At 43.2% G+C, this 17898-nt stretch overlaps 1 protein-coding gene across 3 annotated transcripts in view; it reads right to left on the bottom strand.

Annotated features, from left to right (window-relative positions):
* The window catches only part of Cdkl1 (cyclin dependent kinase like 1), a 56567-nt gene that overhangs the window by 6618 nt on the left and 32051 nt on the right, over positions 1–17898 (bottom strand). For all 3 annotated transcript variants that reach the window (XM_070027817.1, XM_070027826.1, XM_070027808.1), the window contains exons 4-7: positions 9422–9494; positions 6532–6622; positions 5171–5371; positions 105–187 (exon numbers count right to left, since the gene is read on the bottom strand). In XM_070027817.1, the coding sequence (XP_069883918.1) occupies positions 105–187; positions 5171–5371; positions 6532–6622; positions 9422–9494 (448 nt within the window). The remainder of the gene's footprint in view (positions 1–104; positions 188–5170; positions 5372–6531; positions 6623–9421; positions 9495–17898) is intronic.

Genomic DNA, 17898 nt, shown 5'->3' on the forward strand with positions numbered 1-17898 from the left:
AGAGCTTGTTAGCCAAATTTACTCTACTTTTCCTTTTCAAAACTTCCAAGGCAGAGTGAGCCTAGCAAAACCTAGCCAGCCTTCTCTCTAAATTGGTCACTTACCATGTCTTCAGGGTCTGGGATTTCCATTCCACTGAAATACTGATTCGTGCTAAATACTTGTTGGTGCCTGGGAATGAGATCCCCTTTAAAACAAGAAGAAAGATAGAGGTAAGACTTGTTAACAAACAGTAAACTATGGTCCCTTTTATGGAATCTATGTGTGTATCTATACCACCAAAAGATGCAGGGTGGTTTTATTTTTCTCCCAATCAAGAGAAGCATTGAGTATTGAGCTCTACAACAGACAGTACACTGAGTTAGGCCCAGAGGTGGTAAGCTACAGAAACACAAGGCTGCAGTATTCTTTTTTTTGTTGTTGTTGGTCGTGGGGTTTGAACTCTGGGCTTGGGCCCTGTCCCTGCACTCTTCAGCTCAAGGTGAACACTCTACTGCTTGAGCCACAGCGCCACTTCCGGTTTTCTAGTGGTTTATTGGAGATAAAGAGTCTCACTGACTTTCCTGCCTGGGCTGGCTTTGAACCAGGATTACAGGTGTGAGCCACCAGCGCCCGGCTAAGGCTGCAATACTTTTGCTCTCAAAGGTTTACCATGTATTTGAGGAACCCAAATCAAGCAATTCAAACAATATATGCAAATAATGCCTTAAAAAATAACAAGTGTGGGGCTGAGAAAGTGGCTCAATGGTAGAGCGTTTGCCTTGCATGATGAGGCCCTGGGTTCGATTCCTCACCACCACATAAGCAGAAAAAAAAAGCTAGCCTTGAGCTAAAAAGCTGAGGGACAGCGCCCAGGTCCAGAGTTTAGGCCCCATGACCGGACCCCCCAAAAAAACAAAAACAAAAACAAAAAAAACCAAGTGTAGCAAGTACAAGTTGAAATTATATTAATTGAATTCTGACAAAAATGTACATATCTAGCCATTAGAACAATTCCTGACATACAGCAGCAAACTCTCAATAAATATTTTAAAGAGACAGGGAAGACAAGGAAGGAAGAGAGGAACATAGAAGATTATGGAAGATTTTTCAGATAGAAGGACTACATTCCAAAAGGAACCATGATTTCTCCTTCTTTCACCAATTAGTAATCTGTTGGAAATACATTTCATCTACTGTTTAGAAGATTTATCAGAAGCATTGAATCAAAAGGAGCATTTCTAGATTCCAGGAGCCTTTGTGAACCTCAGTCTGCACTCATTGCAGCCACATGAACCAAAATCCCTCTCATGTAAAATTCTAGGGATATTACAGGAATTTTGTTTGTATGGAGGTACTCTGGGAGGCCTTGCTGGGCTCTGGGAGGCGTTTGGCAGGGTGCAGTGGAAATGAAGAGCCTCCAGACAGAGCCCTGCACATGCTACCAAATGAACGAGGCTAGAGTTCCTATGCTAGAGTATCACATTGCTCAATTTTACTGAACTCGCACACATCCAGGAACCTCATCCCATTTTAAGTGATCAGGTAGCCTTTAAGCAAGGGATCAGCGTTAGCTACTCAGGAGGCTGAGATCTAAGGATCACGTTTTGAAGCTATCCTGCTCAGGAAAGTCCATGAGATCCATACCTCCATTTAACCAGCAAAAAGCCAGAGGTGGAGCTGTGGCACTGGCCCCTTGAGCACACTAGCTCAAGGATATAGTTCACAGGTCCTAAGTTCAAGGGCCAGAACCAGCATGCACACACACACACACACACACACGCACGGTAGCCTCTGATTCCTTGTTCCAGACCCCAGTGAACATTAGCATGATAAGTAATTTTCAGTACCCTAACAACCTTTTTTCATCACAACTGTAGGGTTCTAAAATCACTGGAGGAATAACAGAAGGCTAAGTGCCTTCTGCCTGGACTACAAGATGTCTGCAATATTCAGACACTGGTAAAGGATAAATTGAAATATAAGACAAGATCTCACCTTTAGGAACCTTTGAGAAACAACCACAACAACAAATACAAGGCAAGCTGGACATTGTAATGCAGAGGCAGGAAGAGGGTTGAAGGCCGGCCTGTGCTATATTGTCTCTCTCAAAATCCGGAGTAGAGACATAGCTCAGTGCATTGGCAGTGTTCTTGCCTAGCATGCACAAGACTCTGGGCTCAGTCCAGCATCTTCCATAGAGTCAGGATGATCCAAAGTAATTAGGTAAACTGGGGTTAAGAACATATAAATGAAATGACAACAACAGAATACAGGTTGAATATCCCTAATCCAAAAATTCTGAAATCCAAAATGTCCCAAAACCTAAAACTTTTTGAGTGCCAATGTGACACCACAAGTAGCAAATACCACATGACCTTACATGATGGGCTACAATAAAAACACAGACACATTAACAATATTGTATGTAGTTACCTTTAAGATAAGGTATGAGGTGGATATAAAAGTATTCTGTGAGCCGTGTGCCAGTGGCTCATGCCTGTAATCCTAACTACTCAGGAGGCTGAGATCTGAGGATCGTGGTTCAAAGCCCATCAAGGGCAAGAAAAGTCCATGAAACTCTTTTTTTTTTTTTTTTTTTGTCAGTCGTGGGGCTTGAACTCTAGGCCTGGGCGTTGTCCCTTAGCTCTTCAGCTCAAGGTGAGCGCTCTACCACTTGAGCTACAGTGCTACAGCGCCACTTCCGGTTTTCTGGTGGTTTTATTGGAGATAGGAGTCTCACGGTCTCTCCTGCCCGGGCTGGCTTTGAACCGCGATCCTCAGATCTCAGCCTCCTGAGTAGCTAGGATTACAGGCGTGAGCCACCAGCGCCCGGCTTCCATGAAACTCTTATCTCCAATTAACCACCAGAAAACCAGAAGTGGTGCTGAGGCTAAACTAGTAGAGCACTAGCCTTGAGCTGAAGAGCTCAGAGACAGCACCCAGGCCCAGAGTTCAAGATGCATGATTGCCAAAAAAAGAAAAAAGTATTCTGTGCTCATGAGGCATGACAGACAGATGAGAAGACAAGCAAATTACATTCCTTTCAGCAAACATCCAAAGGCTCAGAAAATAAAACCAGGAAATACGCTGAAAAAGCAGTGAAGCACCCCTCCCATCACACCTACTTCTGGATGCTAAAGCAAAAGATTAGGTGACCCAGAAGGGGCTGTCTAAATCTGCCATCTCTTTCAAAATGGTAAAAATCTGGGGACTCTCTATAAAGGAGTAGACAGAAAGAATGCAAGGCGTACCAGGTGCTGGTGGCTCACACCTGTAATCCTAGCTACTCAGGAGACTGAGCTGAGGATTGTGGTTCAAAGCCAACCCAGGCTTTGAACCCAGAAAAATCCATGGGACTCTTACCTACAATTAACCACCAGAAAACTGGAAGTGGCACTGTCTCAAAGTGGTAGAGTGCTAGCCTTGAGCAAAAGAGCTCAGGAACAGTTCCCAGGCCCCAAGTTCAAGCCCCACGACCAAGACACACACACACACACACACACACACACACACACACACACACACACACACACACACACACACACACACACACACACACACACACACACACACACACACACACACACACACACACACACACACACACACACACAGACTTGTTTGGACAAAGAAAACCCTAAAAGTTACCTGAGTTTTGAGTGAGCCCCACTTAGATAGCTTACCTACTCAGAACCATTTTCAAGGATTAGGAGTTGCTAGACTGAAATACCCACATATACTTGCCCAGCTCAAAAAGTATAAAAGCTACAGCTAGGAACTGCTATTTTGAATCTTTTCTTTTGGTCCAAGACTATGATTTGAACATAGTACCTAATACTTTCACTCACTGGCTAGAGCTTTACCAGCTAAGCCCTGCTAACCATTGCTTGAATCTTTAACTCCCATTTCCTGCATGGGGAGAAGAAAATGTCTCCATTTCTCCCTACTTAAAACCTGTTATGGGAGCTGGGAAGGTGGCTCAGTGGTAGAGCGCATGCCTTGCATGCATGAGGCCCTGGGTTCCATTCCTCAGCACCACATAAGCAGAAAAAAAAAAAAAAAAGCCGGAAGTGGCGCTGTGGCTCAAGTGGTAGAGCGCTAGCCTTGAGCTGAAGAGCTGTGGGACAGCGCCCAGGCCCAGAGTTCAGGCCCACGACCGGATCCAAAAAAAAAAAAAAAACCTGTTATACTAAAATAAATCCTTGCTAAAGTTTTCATCTTATAAAACTTTCCTTTGGCTGGGCACTGGTGGCTCACAAGGCTGAGATCTGAGGATCACAGTTCAAAGCCAGCCCAGGAAAGCAAAGTCTGTGCAACTCTTATTTCCAATTAACCACCAGAAAACTGGAAGTGGTGCTGTGGCTCAAGTGGTAGAGCACTCGACTTGAGCTGAGCTCAAGGACAGCGCCCATGCCCACAGTTCAAGCCCCATGACCTGGAGGGGAGGGAAGAGACACAAAAAAAAAACCTTTCCTTTGTGTGAGACACCCTGAAATGCTTTACATGAGTGGATCTCAAGAACTTGTGATTTTTCTGGGCGATTGGGAAGCAGAAGAACCTCATCATCCATTCTCCTGTCACATTTAGACTTGAGTCCCAGTCCTAAGATATCTCATTAAGGATATATAAAGATTACAGAATCTGAAACACTTCAGGTCCCAAGCATTTTGGATATGAACTTAAACTGTGAAAGCGTTCTCCCAACTGCTAGGCTTTTTAGAAATGTAAATTTCTACATGGAAGTTAAGTTAATGCAAACTATGCTTAAGAGCAAATCATGTCGTCTAGGCATTTAGAAAATGTTCAGTGATTGTTTATTATTTTTACAGAAACAAATGTGGGTATCGGGCTGGGAAGGTGGCTCAGTGGTAAAGCGCTTGCCTTGCATGTATGAGGCCCTGGGTTCGATTCCTCAGCACCACATAAGCAGAAAATAAAAAAGCCGGAAGTGGCGCTGTGGCTCAAGTGGTAGAGCGCTAGCCTTGAGCTGAAGAGCTGAGGGACAGCGCCCAGGCCCAGAGTTCAGGCCCCACGACCAAACCCCCCCCCAAAAAAAAAAAATTAAAGAATTAAACAAATGTGGATATCTTTGAAGTTTCCAAGATGCCCTTTCTGGAACACTAAGGGCATCAGATAAGCTGGAAACTTGGCTCTTTGTCCCAGAGGTGGGACAAAAAACCACACTTACCCAAGGTTTTCCTAATCAGATAGAGCTGATCCATGTCGGACTTTCCAGGCCACAGAGGCACTCCTGACATTAGCTCAGCAAAGACACAGCCAATTGCCCAAACGTCCACTGGGGGGCCATACTGTGTGTCCCCCACCAGCAGTTCAGGGGAGCGGTACCACCTGGTAGCCACATAGTCTGTGTAGTAGTCACTTGGTCCCGCTGGCCAGGGATGGAACATGGAAGACAGAACAATGGAATCCTGCAATCAAAACTAGGAAGGAAACACTTATAGAATCAAGATCGTACCCAAGCCTGTGGTTCTTTGAAATCACTGTTCTCAATGCTGGATTGTACATTCAAATCACTTGGAATATAGCACATAAAGAATTACTGGTGCCGGGTGTCAGTGGCTCATGCCTGTAATCTCCAATTAATCACCATAAAACTGGAAGTGACGAAGGGCGCCAGTGGCTTACTCCTGTAATCCTAGCTACTCAAAAGGCTGAGATCTTCGGATCGAGGTTCAAAGCCAGCCCAGGCAGGAACGTCTGTGAGACTCTTATCTCCAATAAACCACTAGAAAACTGGAAGTGGCACTGTGGCGCAAGTGGTAGAGTACTCGCCTTGAGCTGAAGAGCACAGGGACAGCACCCAGGCCTAGAGTTCAAGCCCCACAACTGATTTAAAAAAAAAAAACAAACTGGAAGTGGTGCTGTGGCTCAAGTGGTAGAGCCTTCACCTTGAGCTGAAGAGCTCAGGGGCAGCACCCAGGCCCATGACAGACAAAAAAAAAAAAAAAAAGAATTAATAGTGTTCAGGCCACACACCAAACCAATTAAATCAGAGTCCTCTTGGGGAAGGCTTAGGACTATAGCATAATTTGTCACATTCTGCAGATGATCTGAATCTGCAGCTAAGGTTTCAAATCATTCTAATATTTTTTGGGGGGGAAGGGGAGAGGTAAAGAAACAGTAGTGAGGTTTGAAGTCAGGACCTATGAGTTTGCTAGGTAGGCATCGTACCACTGACCACGACTTCCAGCCCCAAATAGCACTTCTGAGAAGTATTATTATAGAGGGGAAAAATAGGGAGAGAGAGAGAGAGAGAGAGAGAATCCAACCAGGAGACTAGCATACTTTTAATAACTACTTCATTATTATATAATTTATATATTGCACACACATTAAACCACTGTATTTATGTTTTAAAATTATAACTATATCACACAATCCTGTAACTAGAGAATTATAATTCATAGCAAGCTTTCAACCTAAATATAAGTATACAATAATTAGCTTTTGGTAGCATCTAGATCCTTCATCCCATCAAGAACATTTCTGTCCTTTCCACTTAACTAAAGAAAACTCTTCAGTACTCACTCAGAAGCCGAGCAAATCCAAAATCACAGAGTTTAATCACAGAATGTTTTGTGATGAGGATATTTTCGGGCTTCACATCTCTGTGTATGCACTAGTAACAAAAACATTGTGAAAAAGTAATTATGCTATATGGCATAAATAAAACTTTTTTTTTCTGGTACTGGGGTAGTGCTCAGCGGCTGCCATACTGCTGAGCCACACCTCCAGCCCTAAAACACATGAATATTTAGTAAATATTGCATAATTGAACAATCACTTGAGTTGCTCATTGTCTTGTTAAGACGAATCAGCAGCCTAAAATATATCAAATTCCATTCTATAGTCTGAATCGTCCCTCAAATTCTTTTTTTTCCAAATTCTTTTTTTAACTTAAATATTTAAAAAAAGTCTTTGAGTAGTTGTAAAAAGGGGTTTCAATACAACTTGTCAGATGAGTACAATGCATCTCACCTCTTTACCCTCAAATTCTTTTCTTTCTTTCTTTCTTTTTTTTTTTTTTGCCAGTCCTGGGGCTTGAACTCAGGGCCTTGAGCTTCTTTTGCTCAAGGCTAGCACTCTACCACTTGAGCCACAGCTCCACTTCTGGCCTTTTCTGTTTATATGGTACTGAGAAAACAAACCTATGGCTTCATGCATGCTAGGCAAGCACTCTACCCCTAAGCCACATTCCCAGCCCAACCCTCAAATTCTTGAAGAACCCAGAAGGACCAGTAGGATAAACAGCAAAATGAAAATAGGGGCACTAAGCAGTGAATAAAAATACAAGACACTCAGATTTGAATTTCAGATAAACAGCCATTTCTTTCCCCCTGGAAAGTTGGTGTGTAAGCAAAATTCACAGCTGAGTGGCTGAGATCAGTTGGCCTGGTAAACAGGACAAGCCCAGAGCCTGCTGAGATAAGCTGAAGGGCGGGCTGCAGGAGCTAGCCTAGAGATCTGCCTCCCAGCTGCCATTTGTCCTGACAAGATAAACAAGAGCCACAGCAGCCTCACCCTCTAGGGAGAGTCACTAGATGTCAGCGCTGTCCCACACACATCAAATACTCTTGGCACCACATCCAGCTCTGGGGGATGTGACTCAACTCCATAATTTAGACTCACATCACCTGGTTTTCAGAACACAGGCTACATTCCTTCACAGGGCAAAACTGGAGAGAAAGAATGCTTGACTTAAAAAAAAATCAAATGACCATGTCCTTGGCAAAAAAATCCAAACAACAACTTCACTAACAACAACATGAAAAAAAGAATTCCAGATCAAAATACTATGCTGAATTCCCATGATCTTCTCCTCTCTCAGTTGTTTTCCACTTCAGGGAAATGTTGGGTTTTCTCCAATCTGAATCGCTGTTGGCCTGCAGCCTGACACTCTGGGCTTGACTTTTTACAATCTGGAAAGAAGAAGGAGGTCTTCTTGGACCTAACCAGTTTTCACTCCAAAGACATCTTTAAGTTGAGAGATAAATCTCACTAATTCTTCCCCCCTGGGTATTTATTATTCTGTAAAACTTGAGGGGAGGCATTAAAAAAAAATAATGTAATTGAAATCTCTCTGGCTGTCAGGAATGAATGATCCTGAGGGCTCGAATTCATTCCCCAGGGTCTTCACAACATTGCTATAAATGGGCACATCCACGAATATCATGATGACATATGATCAGAAGACTTGTAACCAAGAATGTGCTCCCATTCTGTTCTGGGAATTCTTTCTAAGTTTCGGTACCCTCCCCCACTGATAATGTGGAGCCTAAACAGCATCTGGGGCTCTCCAGAGAGCCGTGGTATGCATTACATTTGTCTTCTGTTCTCAGATCTCCCCCACACCAGGCCTTTCGTCTCCCTTTCTCCTAAAACCTGCTGGCAGAAGAGTGCTAACATCACTCAAATGACTAACAATGGAAAGTGCCCACACTTTCTGATGTACAATGGTAACTTTTTTTTCCAGTGCTGGGGACAGAATCCAGCACTCATGCATACTAAATATGTATGCTCCTCCTCTGAGCTACCCTCCCACCTGACCAGGAGTCTAGCCTTCAGCTAATGATGACTCAGTCAGGAGAGGGGCTGAATGCTCTCATTTTTTTTTCCTTCTTTCTTGAAAAAAAAAAAAAAAAAAAAGCGCCGGCCGCTGGTGGCTCATGCCTGTAATCCTAGCTACTCCAGGAGGCTGAGATCTGAGGATCACGGTTCAAAGCCAGCCGGGGCAGGAGAGACCGTGAGACTCCTATCTCCAATAAACCACCAGAAAACCGGAAGTGGCGCTGTAGCTCACGTGGTAGAGTGCTCACCTTGAGCTGAAGAGCTGAGGGACAGCGCCCAGGCCCAGAGTTCAAGCTCCACGACCGACAAAAAAAAAAAAAAAAAAAAAAAAAGTATTTGGGATAGACAGGCCAGGAACAGGATTTAGCTCTACAAGTTCAACCCCATAGGAGCTAGCAGGTGGTAGAATAACAAGATTGCAGCTAAAGTGCACTTATGGAAACTTCAGCATCCAGAACTTCTTTTCTTCTTTGTCTTCCTCTGCTGTGGACTGAAGCCAGGGCCATGTGTATGCAAGCAGGCTCTCTACCACTGAAGCTGACCCCTGCTCTCTGTGTGTAATGAAGGCAGTACTGTATTGGAGGGAGCAGCAGGCTTGCAGCATCTGAGAACTCAAGCTACCATGGAACAAGTATGCTGTCCCTCTGCCAGCCCAGTTGTGCCTGGGTTTTGTAGAACCTAAGCAGAAAGGTATATCTCAATTAGCATTTTTATCCTCTTCCACCAACCTGGGCTTGTGAAACTTGGAGTGAACAATTCTATCTACAAAAATCGGATACAAACTTTGTACCAGGCTCCACCTAGCTTAAAGACAGGCATCTGATTTTTCAAGGGAGATCAGGAAACTTACATTGTGTTTGTGGCAAAAATTGACAGCTTGCAGTGTCTGCCAAGTTATACTCCTCACAAGATTTTCTGGTACCCTAGAAAAATAAAGAGAAACAAACACACACATTAGTGCAGTCATGGAAGTTAGCTCAAGATGAGAAAAAATAAACTAAGATAGGCTTTGGTAATAATAACAATAAAAAAATCCAAGGTAACAGAATCATTCCAAAGTGTTAAGAATGCATAACCAGCATATTGTTGAGTTCTGGGGGCATGTCTTTGTTTTTTTATTTGTCAGTCATGGGTCTGGACACTGCCCCTGAGCTCTTTTGCTCAAGACTAGCACCCTACCACTCTGAGCCACAGATCCATTTCCAGGTTTCTGGTGGTTAATTGGAGATAAGAGTCTCACAGGCTTTCCTTCCCTGACTGGCTTCAAACCACGATCCTCAGATATCAGCCTCAGGAATAGCTAGGATTACAGGTGTAAGACACCAGAACCCAGTCTAACATATCTTTTGACAGGGAGAAACTATGCAAACAAGTGCTTTCCACAAGAAGTACAACAGGCTTTAGTGTCTCCTCACTCAAGCCTTGCATAGCACTGGAAACTTGGGCTCCATTTCTACTACCTTTTTTGGTCTGGCCATATGTGTTTTTTTTTTAATTTTTATTAACATATTAGTTGAACAAGGGGTCTTCACTGTGATATTTCCACATACATATACAATATATCTCAATTAAAACTCAATCCTCTAATCATTCTCCTTTTTCTTTCTCCCTGCTTTCTCTCTCTCTCTCTCTCCCTGTTTGTTTGTTTTTTCTTCCTTTCTTCCATTCTTCCTTTTTTCTCTCCTTCCTTTCTCTTTCTCCTTCCCTTCCTCCCTCCCTTCCTTTCTTTCCTTCCTTCTTTCTTTTCTCTCTCTCCTTCCTTCTCTTTCTTTCTCTCTCTCTTTCTTTCTCTCTTCTTTCTTTCTTTCTTTCTTTCTTTCTTGCCTGCCTGTCCTGAGGCTTGAATCCAGTGCCTGGGTTTTTTTTGTTTTCTCAAGGCTAGTGCTCTACCACTTGAACCATGCCTTCACTTACAGCTTTTTACTAGTTAATTGGAGATAAGAATCTCACAGGCGTTTCTTCCTAGGCTAGCTTTGAACCGTGCTCCTCAGATCCGGCATTTTCTCTGCCTTCTTTTTTTTTTTTTTTTTTTTGTCGGTCGTGGGGCTTGAACTCTGGGCCTGGGCGCTGTCCCTCAGCTCTTCAGCTCAAGGCGAGCGCTCTACCACTTGAGCTACAGCGCCACTTCCGGTTTTCTGGTGGTTTATCGGAGATAGGAGTCTCACAGTCTTTCCTGCCCGGGCTGGCTTTGAACCGTGATCCTCAGATCTCAGCCTCCTGAGTAGCTAGGATTACAGGCGTGAGCCACCAGCGCCCGGCTCTCTGCCTTCTTTTTTTAAAAAACATTATTATTATTATTATCTTTAAGTAGTTGTACAAAGAAGTTCCCATTCTACAAAACAGCATATGAATACAAAATATCTGACAACATTGTCACCCATTGCTCCTAATCCATCCCTTCTATCACTTTTCTTTTCTTTCTTTTTTTTTTTTAAATTGAGATTAGGTGATTACATAAATTTCAGATATTTCACAGTATTGTAGAATAGTGATACGTAGTTAAAGTCACAAACACCATTTTAACCTTCACAAGGCAAATTGTCATTATCATAGTCTATTAAGTTTGTGAATTCTATGAGCTTTGATAATACAATTATTTCTTTCACATCAGGTGTTGTTCACATTTCTTTCCTTTTGCTTAGTGTACACTGTTCCCTCTTTCCCTCTCATTCCTCCCTTCCCATCGCTGTTTTTGGTTTGCTTAGTTCTTTTTCTTCTAAGTCCAGTGGAGCTGATGGGCCCCTTTGTTGTATGTCATCCTGTTTCCCACTTATTCTGCGTTTTCTCCTGGCTTCCCTCCATTGCACGCATATATATATATATATATATATATATATATATATATATATATATATATATGCCATATATATGGTCAAGAACATGGGGTCATTTAGCAATGATATGACAAAATGAGTGCTGTCCTTTGTTTCTCAAGTTCTGTTTACTTTGTCATATTTCCTTGCACTTTGGCTTTAGCATCCACATATCACGGAGACCATGTGCCATTTCTCTCTTTGTTCTTGGCTTACTTCACTCAAAATAATCTGCTCTAGTTCCATCCATTTCCCTGCAAATGCCATTATTTTGTCCTCTCTAATGGCTGCATAATATTCCATTGTATATAGGTACCACAATTTTTGGATCCACTTATCAGTAGTGGGGCATCTGGTTTGTTTCCATATCTTGGCTATTGTGAACAGTGCTGCAATAAACATGGAGGTGCACGTGTCCTTGTATACTGGTTCCTGTTGCTCAGGGTAGATGCCTAGAAGTGGTTTGGCTGGGTCATAGGGGAGGTCTATATTTAGCTTTCTTAGGTATCTCCAGACCTCTGCCCAAGTGGTTCTATTCGTATACAATCCCACCAGCAATGCAATAGGGTTCCTCTTTCTCCACATCCCCTCCAGTATTTGTCATTGGCTGACTTTAGGATGTGGGCCATTCTGACTGGGGTAAGGTGGTATCTCAGGGTTGTTTTCATTTGCATTTCCTTTACAGCCAGGGATGATGAACATTTCCTCATGTGTTTCTTTGCCATTTTTATTTCTTCTTCTGAGAAGTCTCTCTTTAGCTCCCTTGCCCATTTCATGACTGGTTTGTTAGATTTGTGAGGGGTTAGTTCCTTGAGTTCCCTGTATATAATGGATATTAGACACTTGTCTGATATATTGCTGGTAAATATTTTTTCCCAATTAGTTGGCTTTCTTTCTAGTTTGGTTACTATTTCTTTGTCTGTGCAGAAACTTTTTATTTTAAGGTTGTCCCATTTGTCCAGTCTCTCTCCAATTTGTTGTGACCCTGGGACTCTGTTCAGGAAGTTCCTGCCTGTGCCTATTAGTTCAAGTGTCTCTCCTACTCTGTCCTGCAGTAGTTTCAGAGATTCAGGTTTGATGTTAAGGTCTTTAGTTCATTTTGAGTTGATGTTAGTGCATGGTGACAGGCTAGGACCACTTTTAGTTTTCTGCATGTGGCCACCCAGTTTTCCCAGCACCAGTAGTTGAAGAGGCTATGATTCTTCCACTGTATGTCTTTGGCTCCTTTGTCAAATATCATCTGACTGTATGTATGCAGTTTTATTTCTGGGTTCTCTAGTCTGTTCCATTGGTCTTCGGGTCTCTTTTTGTGCCAGTACCAAGTTCTCTGCCTTCTTAAAACAATTTCAAGCCCAGTGATGGTGGCTCATGCTTATAATCCCAGCTATTCAGGAGCCAGCCTGGGCAGGATAGTCTGTGAGACTCCACTTTCAGCTTTTTGGTGCTTACTTGGAGATATGGGCCTCTCTGATTTGTCTACTTGGGCTCAATCTTGAGATCTCAGTTTTCTGAGTAACTACAAGCATGAGCCACTAGAACCCAGTTAGGTTTTACTGCTTTTATGAATCAAACATTGAATGACATTGTTGTGGGCCTCAGCCAAAACAAGCAAGTAGCATAAGAGGGAAACTCCTGAGTAGTTGAGCTAAAGGTGACCACAAAAAAAGCTACTTGTAGCCCCTGGGAGAGGACACAGGGCCACTGTTGTCACACACCAGATGGTCAGGAAATCCTTTCAAGCGGAGGAGAGGATGCTGGTAGAGAACGGGATACCAGGGAGGAAATGTAGAGGCCACCTCCAGGAAGAAAGGCAGGACAGTTCTAGATCAAGATCACATCCTGGGCTTACGCCACTCCTCTGCTAATTGTCTTCCTTCTTTTAGTGGCATAGAGGCACAAATGCTGGAAACCTTACCTGCCACAAAAGAAGCCTAGAATAATGCAGCTAAGAAGGGGACAGCCATGCTCCTCCAGCCTTCATCTTTTGTCCAGAGAAAATAGGATATGTCTTAGCTTGGTGCTGGTGGTTTATGCCTGAACCCTAGCCTCTTCGGAGGCTGAGATCTGAGGATTGGGGTTCAAAGCCATTCTAGGCAGACCGGAATACTTGGGATTCTTATCTACAATTCCAGCAAAATGCCTGGAGTGGAGATGTGGCTCTAGTGGTAGAGAGACAGCATTAGCAAAAAAAAAAACTAAACAAGAGTGCAAGCGCTTGAGTTCAAGCCCCAATATTGGGATACACACACACACACACACACACACACACACACACACACACACACACACAGACTATATCTTGATAGTTCAGTGAATTAAGTAGGAATATAAAGTTACCAATGCCAATAAACTTTAGTCTCTAAAACATTTGCCAAAAGAAATTATGCAAAAGGAGTATTTGAAAGTGAATTATAATAGCCTATCAGTATTCATGTTCCTCTGATGCTGAGTGAATTATTACACAATTCTCAAATATACAAATTCTGTTCAGACTATAAACTCTAGCAACTCCCTTCCCTCCTTTATTATTAACTTCTCTAGAACATGAGAGCCTCAGACTGTAAGAGCTAAAAGTCTCAGATTGTAAGATTCTCCCTCCCCCTGCCTCCTTTTTTTGTTCTGATACTGGTGCTTAAACTCAGGGCTTGAGTGTTATCTCTCAGTTTTTCTTTTTGCTCAATGCTAGTACTCTACCACTTGAACCCTAGCTCTACTTCCAGCTTTTTCCCCCTTTCTTTCTTTCTTTCTTTTTTTGTCCGTATGGGTTCTGAGCTCTGGGCCTGGGCGCTGTCCCTCAGCTCTTCAGCTCAAGGCTAGCACACTACCACTTGAGCCACAGTACCACTTCCGGCTTTTTCTGCCTATGTGGTACTGAGGAATCGAACCCAGGGCCTTGTGGCTCTCTACCACTGAGCCACCCTCCTAGCCCATCAGCTTTTCTTTTTCTGGTTAATTGGACTGGCTTCAAACTTTGATCCTCAGGTCTCAGCCTCCTGAGTAGCTAGGATGATAGCTGTGAGCCACAGGAGCCTGGCTATAAGATCACTTTTGAGTGCAACACTCTGAGATGGTAAGAGATTTTCACTGAGCTGGAAGAAAGTTATAACCATAGACAAGGAGAGAAATAGAATCTGTTCTGAGATGAGGGGCTGGAATTGGAGCCATGTGTGTATATAGTAAGATACATGTCTATGCATATTAAGAAAGAAAGATGGTGCTCACTAGACATCTAAGGGAAGACTTTGAGCGAGCAGCTCGGAATTCAGAAAAAAGGCTAGGCTGGACACATAAGCATGAGAAGTACATGCATACTGTGTATTTAGTGCCTGGGACTAGATTAAAGAGCAAGGCAGATAAGATCTTAAAAGTCCTGGGCTCTTCAACCTCCCAAGGTCCTAAAGAGGACAGGACTGAGCTGAGCACAGAGTGAGCCAAGATCACATGGGAGAGAGGACACAGTCACAGAACCCAACTGAACAAATGCTCCAATGGAGTTCTGAATTAAGATGACAGACTATAGGGAGGCACTGATGGCTTATGCCCCTGTAAGGCTAGCTACTTAGGTGGCTAAGATCTGAGGATCATGGTTCAAAGCCATCTTGGGAAGACAAATCCGAGAGACTCTTATCTCCAATTACCCACCACAGGGGGAGGGATGGTTCAAGTTGGGAAGAAGCAGTTGAGAGCAAAAAAGCCAAAATAAGAGTACAAGTCCCTGTGTTCAAGCCCTAGTATCAGTATATATACCAAAAAGCTGACAGATGGAACAAGCTTGTCTGATTGAATTCCCTTCTCAAACCTGACTAGAATATACTGAAGACATTTTTTTCTAAAGGATAAACATCCACAAGCTGGGCACTGGTGGCTCACTGGATAGGAAAGTCTGTGAAACTCTGATCTCCACTAAACTATCAAAAAAGCTGAAAGTGGAGCTGTGGTTAGACGGCTAGCCTTGAGCAAAAGGCCTGGGGCAAGGCCCAGGCTTGAGTTCAAGCCTCAGGACTGGCACAAAACAAACAACAAACCCTTACAAGAATGGTAAGTGGGGCTGGAATGTAGCTCAGTGGCAAAGCACTTGCCTAGCAAGTGCAATGTCCTGGGTTCGATCCCCAGTACCAAAAAAAAAAAGACAAGAATGGTAAGTGACTTGACAGATCCTAGAAAGCTGAAACCTAAGCCAGGAAAGGAACATGGATAATTAACCAATTTACTCCCCCTCAACCCCCCCCCCCCCCTCGAAGCTCTTCAGAAGGTTCAGCTCTTTGTGGAGCTGGGCTCTGAGAAGGAAGGGTGAAATTTTACTTAGAAACAAATCCTTAGATTTACTTTTAACCAATAGGGAGCACTCTTTCTCCTGCCTGGAGGAAGACTGCAGCTTTGGTTTCTGAAATGGGGACATCTGGCAGAGGGGACACTGTTCTGAAAACAAGATCACGTGAGTATTCACATACCAACAGCTTTGCGGTGCTCTTTCCTCCCAGGCTGGGAGGAAGCTGGCAGCCAGTTACTCCCTAGGTAAAATATTGGAGGGGGGAGGCTCAGGAGCAAAGATCTGGAGGTTCTGACAGTAGGGTCCCTTCAGTAAATGACCTAGTCAGACAACTGACGGCACAGTGAAGCTCAGAGCTTCTATGCTTAGCCATAAGCACACAACTGAAATTTACATGATGCTCAAGAGAAGCCTGTAAGAAAAAAAATTCAGAGGTGGATTCAAGGCCAAGATGGGTTCCAAAGTGAGAGAGTGTCACAAAAGAAAAAGAACAAGAAAAGAAAAGCAAAAAAAAAAAAAAAAAGAAGGAAAAGAAGAGAAGTAATAAAAAAGAGAGCAAAACAGAAGAAAAGCAACTTAAACATTTTGAAAAATCATTAAAATACTAAAAAACCAACTCCCAAACAATAGCAGGTCAAGAAAACAAAGGATAGGAGAGAAATAACAAAATGATTATACGTTTTTTTTTTCCCTCAGGAAAGGTCCACTAGGTGCCAGTGAAACAGATGAAAACCAAGGTCAGTGATTTTCATAATCTGAAACTATTATAACATAGAGAAAATTTTCTGGAAATAAAAAATAAAGAAAGGAAAGAAAGAAAAAAAGAAGAAGAAATGTGACATTTTAAAGGAGCAGAAAATAGAACTGCACCAGACTTCTTAACAACACAGAAGATGGAAGGCCTTAAAACAATGCCTTCCAAATGTGATTACACTCAAATTTTAAAAAGTCTGTATTATTTACTTAGACTCTAACACCAAATCAAAGAGATTCTACATAAAAAGAAATTTTTTTAAAGCAGGAAGTGGTGCTGTGGCTCAAAATGGTAGAGCGCTAGCCTTGAGCAAAAGAGCTTATAGGTAGTGCCTAAGCCCCAAGTTCAAGGCACAGGACCCAAAACCACCACCACCAACAACAACAAAGGAATGCCTTCCAAAGCTTGAAGGAATGTTTTATCCAATCAACAACCACACACACACACACACACACACACACACACACACACACACACACACACACACACACACACACACACACACACACACACACACACACACACACACACACACCAGCTACATGCAAACAAAATATGCTGAAGTGTGAGAATAAATAGTTTGTACCTTTCCTCTCTTTCTCAGAAAGCCTCTGCAGGATATATTCCACCAAAAAAAAGAGTAGCAAAATGAAAGATGCCAGGAGATGGAGAAAGCAGGGCTCTGGAGGATGGGGAGGGAGATAATAGGACAACTGCATTTCAGGCATGGAAAGCAGCCTGTCCAGACGGAACAGCATGACTCAAGAGCCAGGCATGTTGAAGACCGTCATCATCATGACCTCCGCCTTACATCATCTTAAACAAATAGAAAAAGATGTAAGAAACTTAAGAGCTTTGGAAAAGCTGAGATGGTTGTCCAAGTCCCACAGACTAAGGTTGTTTTCTCCCTCTCCCCCCCCCCATCCCATGGGTCATAGGACTTGAACTCAGGGCCTGAGTATTATCTCTGAGCAATTTCACTCAAGGCTAGTGCTCTACCACTTTGAGCCACAGTGCCACCTCTGGTTTTCTGGTGGTTAATTGCAGATCAGAGCCTCACAGGCTTTCCTGCCCAGGGTGGCTTTGAACTGTGATCTTCAGATCTTAGCCTCTTGAGTAGCTAGGATTATAGGCGTGAGCCACTGGGCTCAGCTACAGGTTGATGTTTTTTAAAGCCATAATCAATGCTGATGAGGCTGAGCAGCTCACTTTATTCTGCGGGATTGGTGTCCACAATCGTAAATGGTGATCTTTTGGGGCTTCATGGCAGAGGATAGGAGGGAAGGAACTCAACTCTCTTTCATTTTCTACCCAAAGGCAAGTTCTTTCCTCAGGGGAACCACACAGAAGCGGAGATTTGGTCTCTGAAATAAGATGGGTTGTGCTTCTCCCCTGGGTCAGGTCTTTTCTGCCATGGGATTAAGCGATTAAACTGTAGATCAGACACGTCCCAAGTTCCTCTATCTCAGAAACAGTGTGCAGAAGAAGTT

The sequence above is a fragment of the Dipodomys merriami genome, unplaced genomic scaffold (assembly GCF_024711535.1).
Source record: "Dipodomys merriami isolate MVZ:Mamm:240054 unplaced genomic scaffold, mDipMer1.0.p SCAF_1, whole genome shotgun sequence".
NCBI classification, from domain to species: Eukaryota; Metazoa; Chordata; class Mammalia; order Rodentia; family Heteromyidae; genus Dipodomys; species Dipodomys merriami.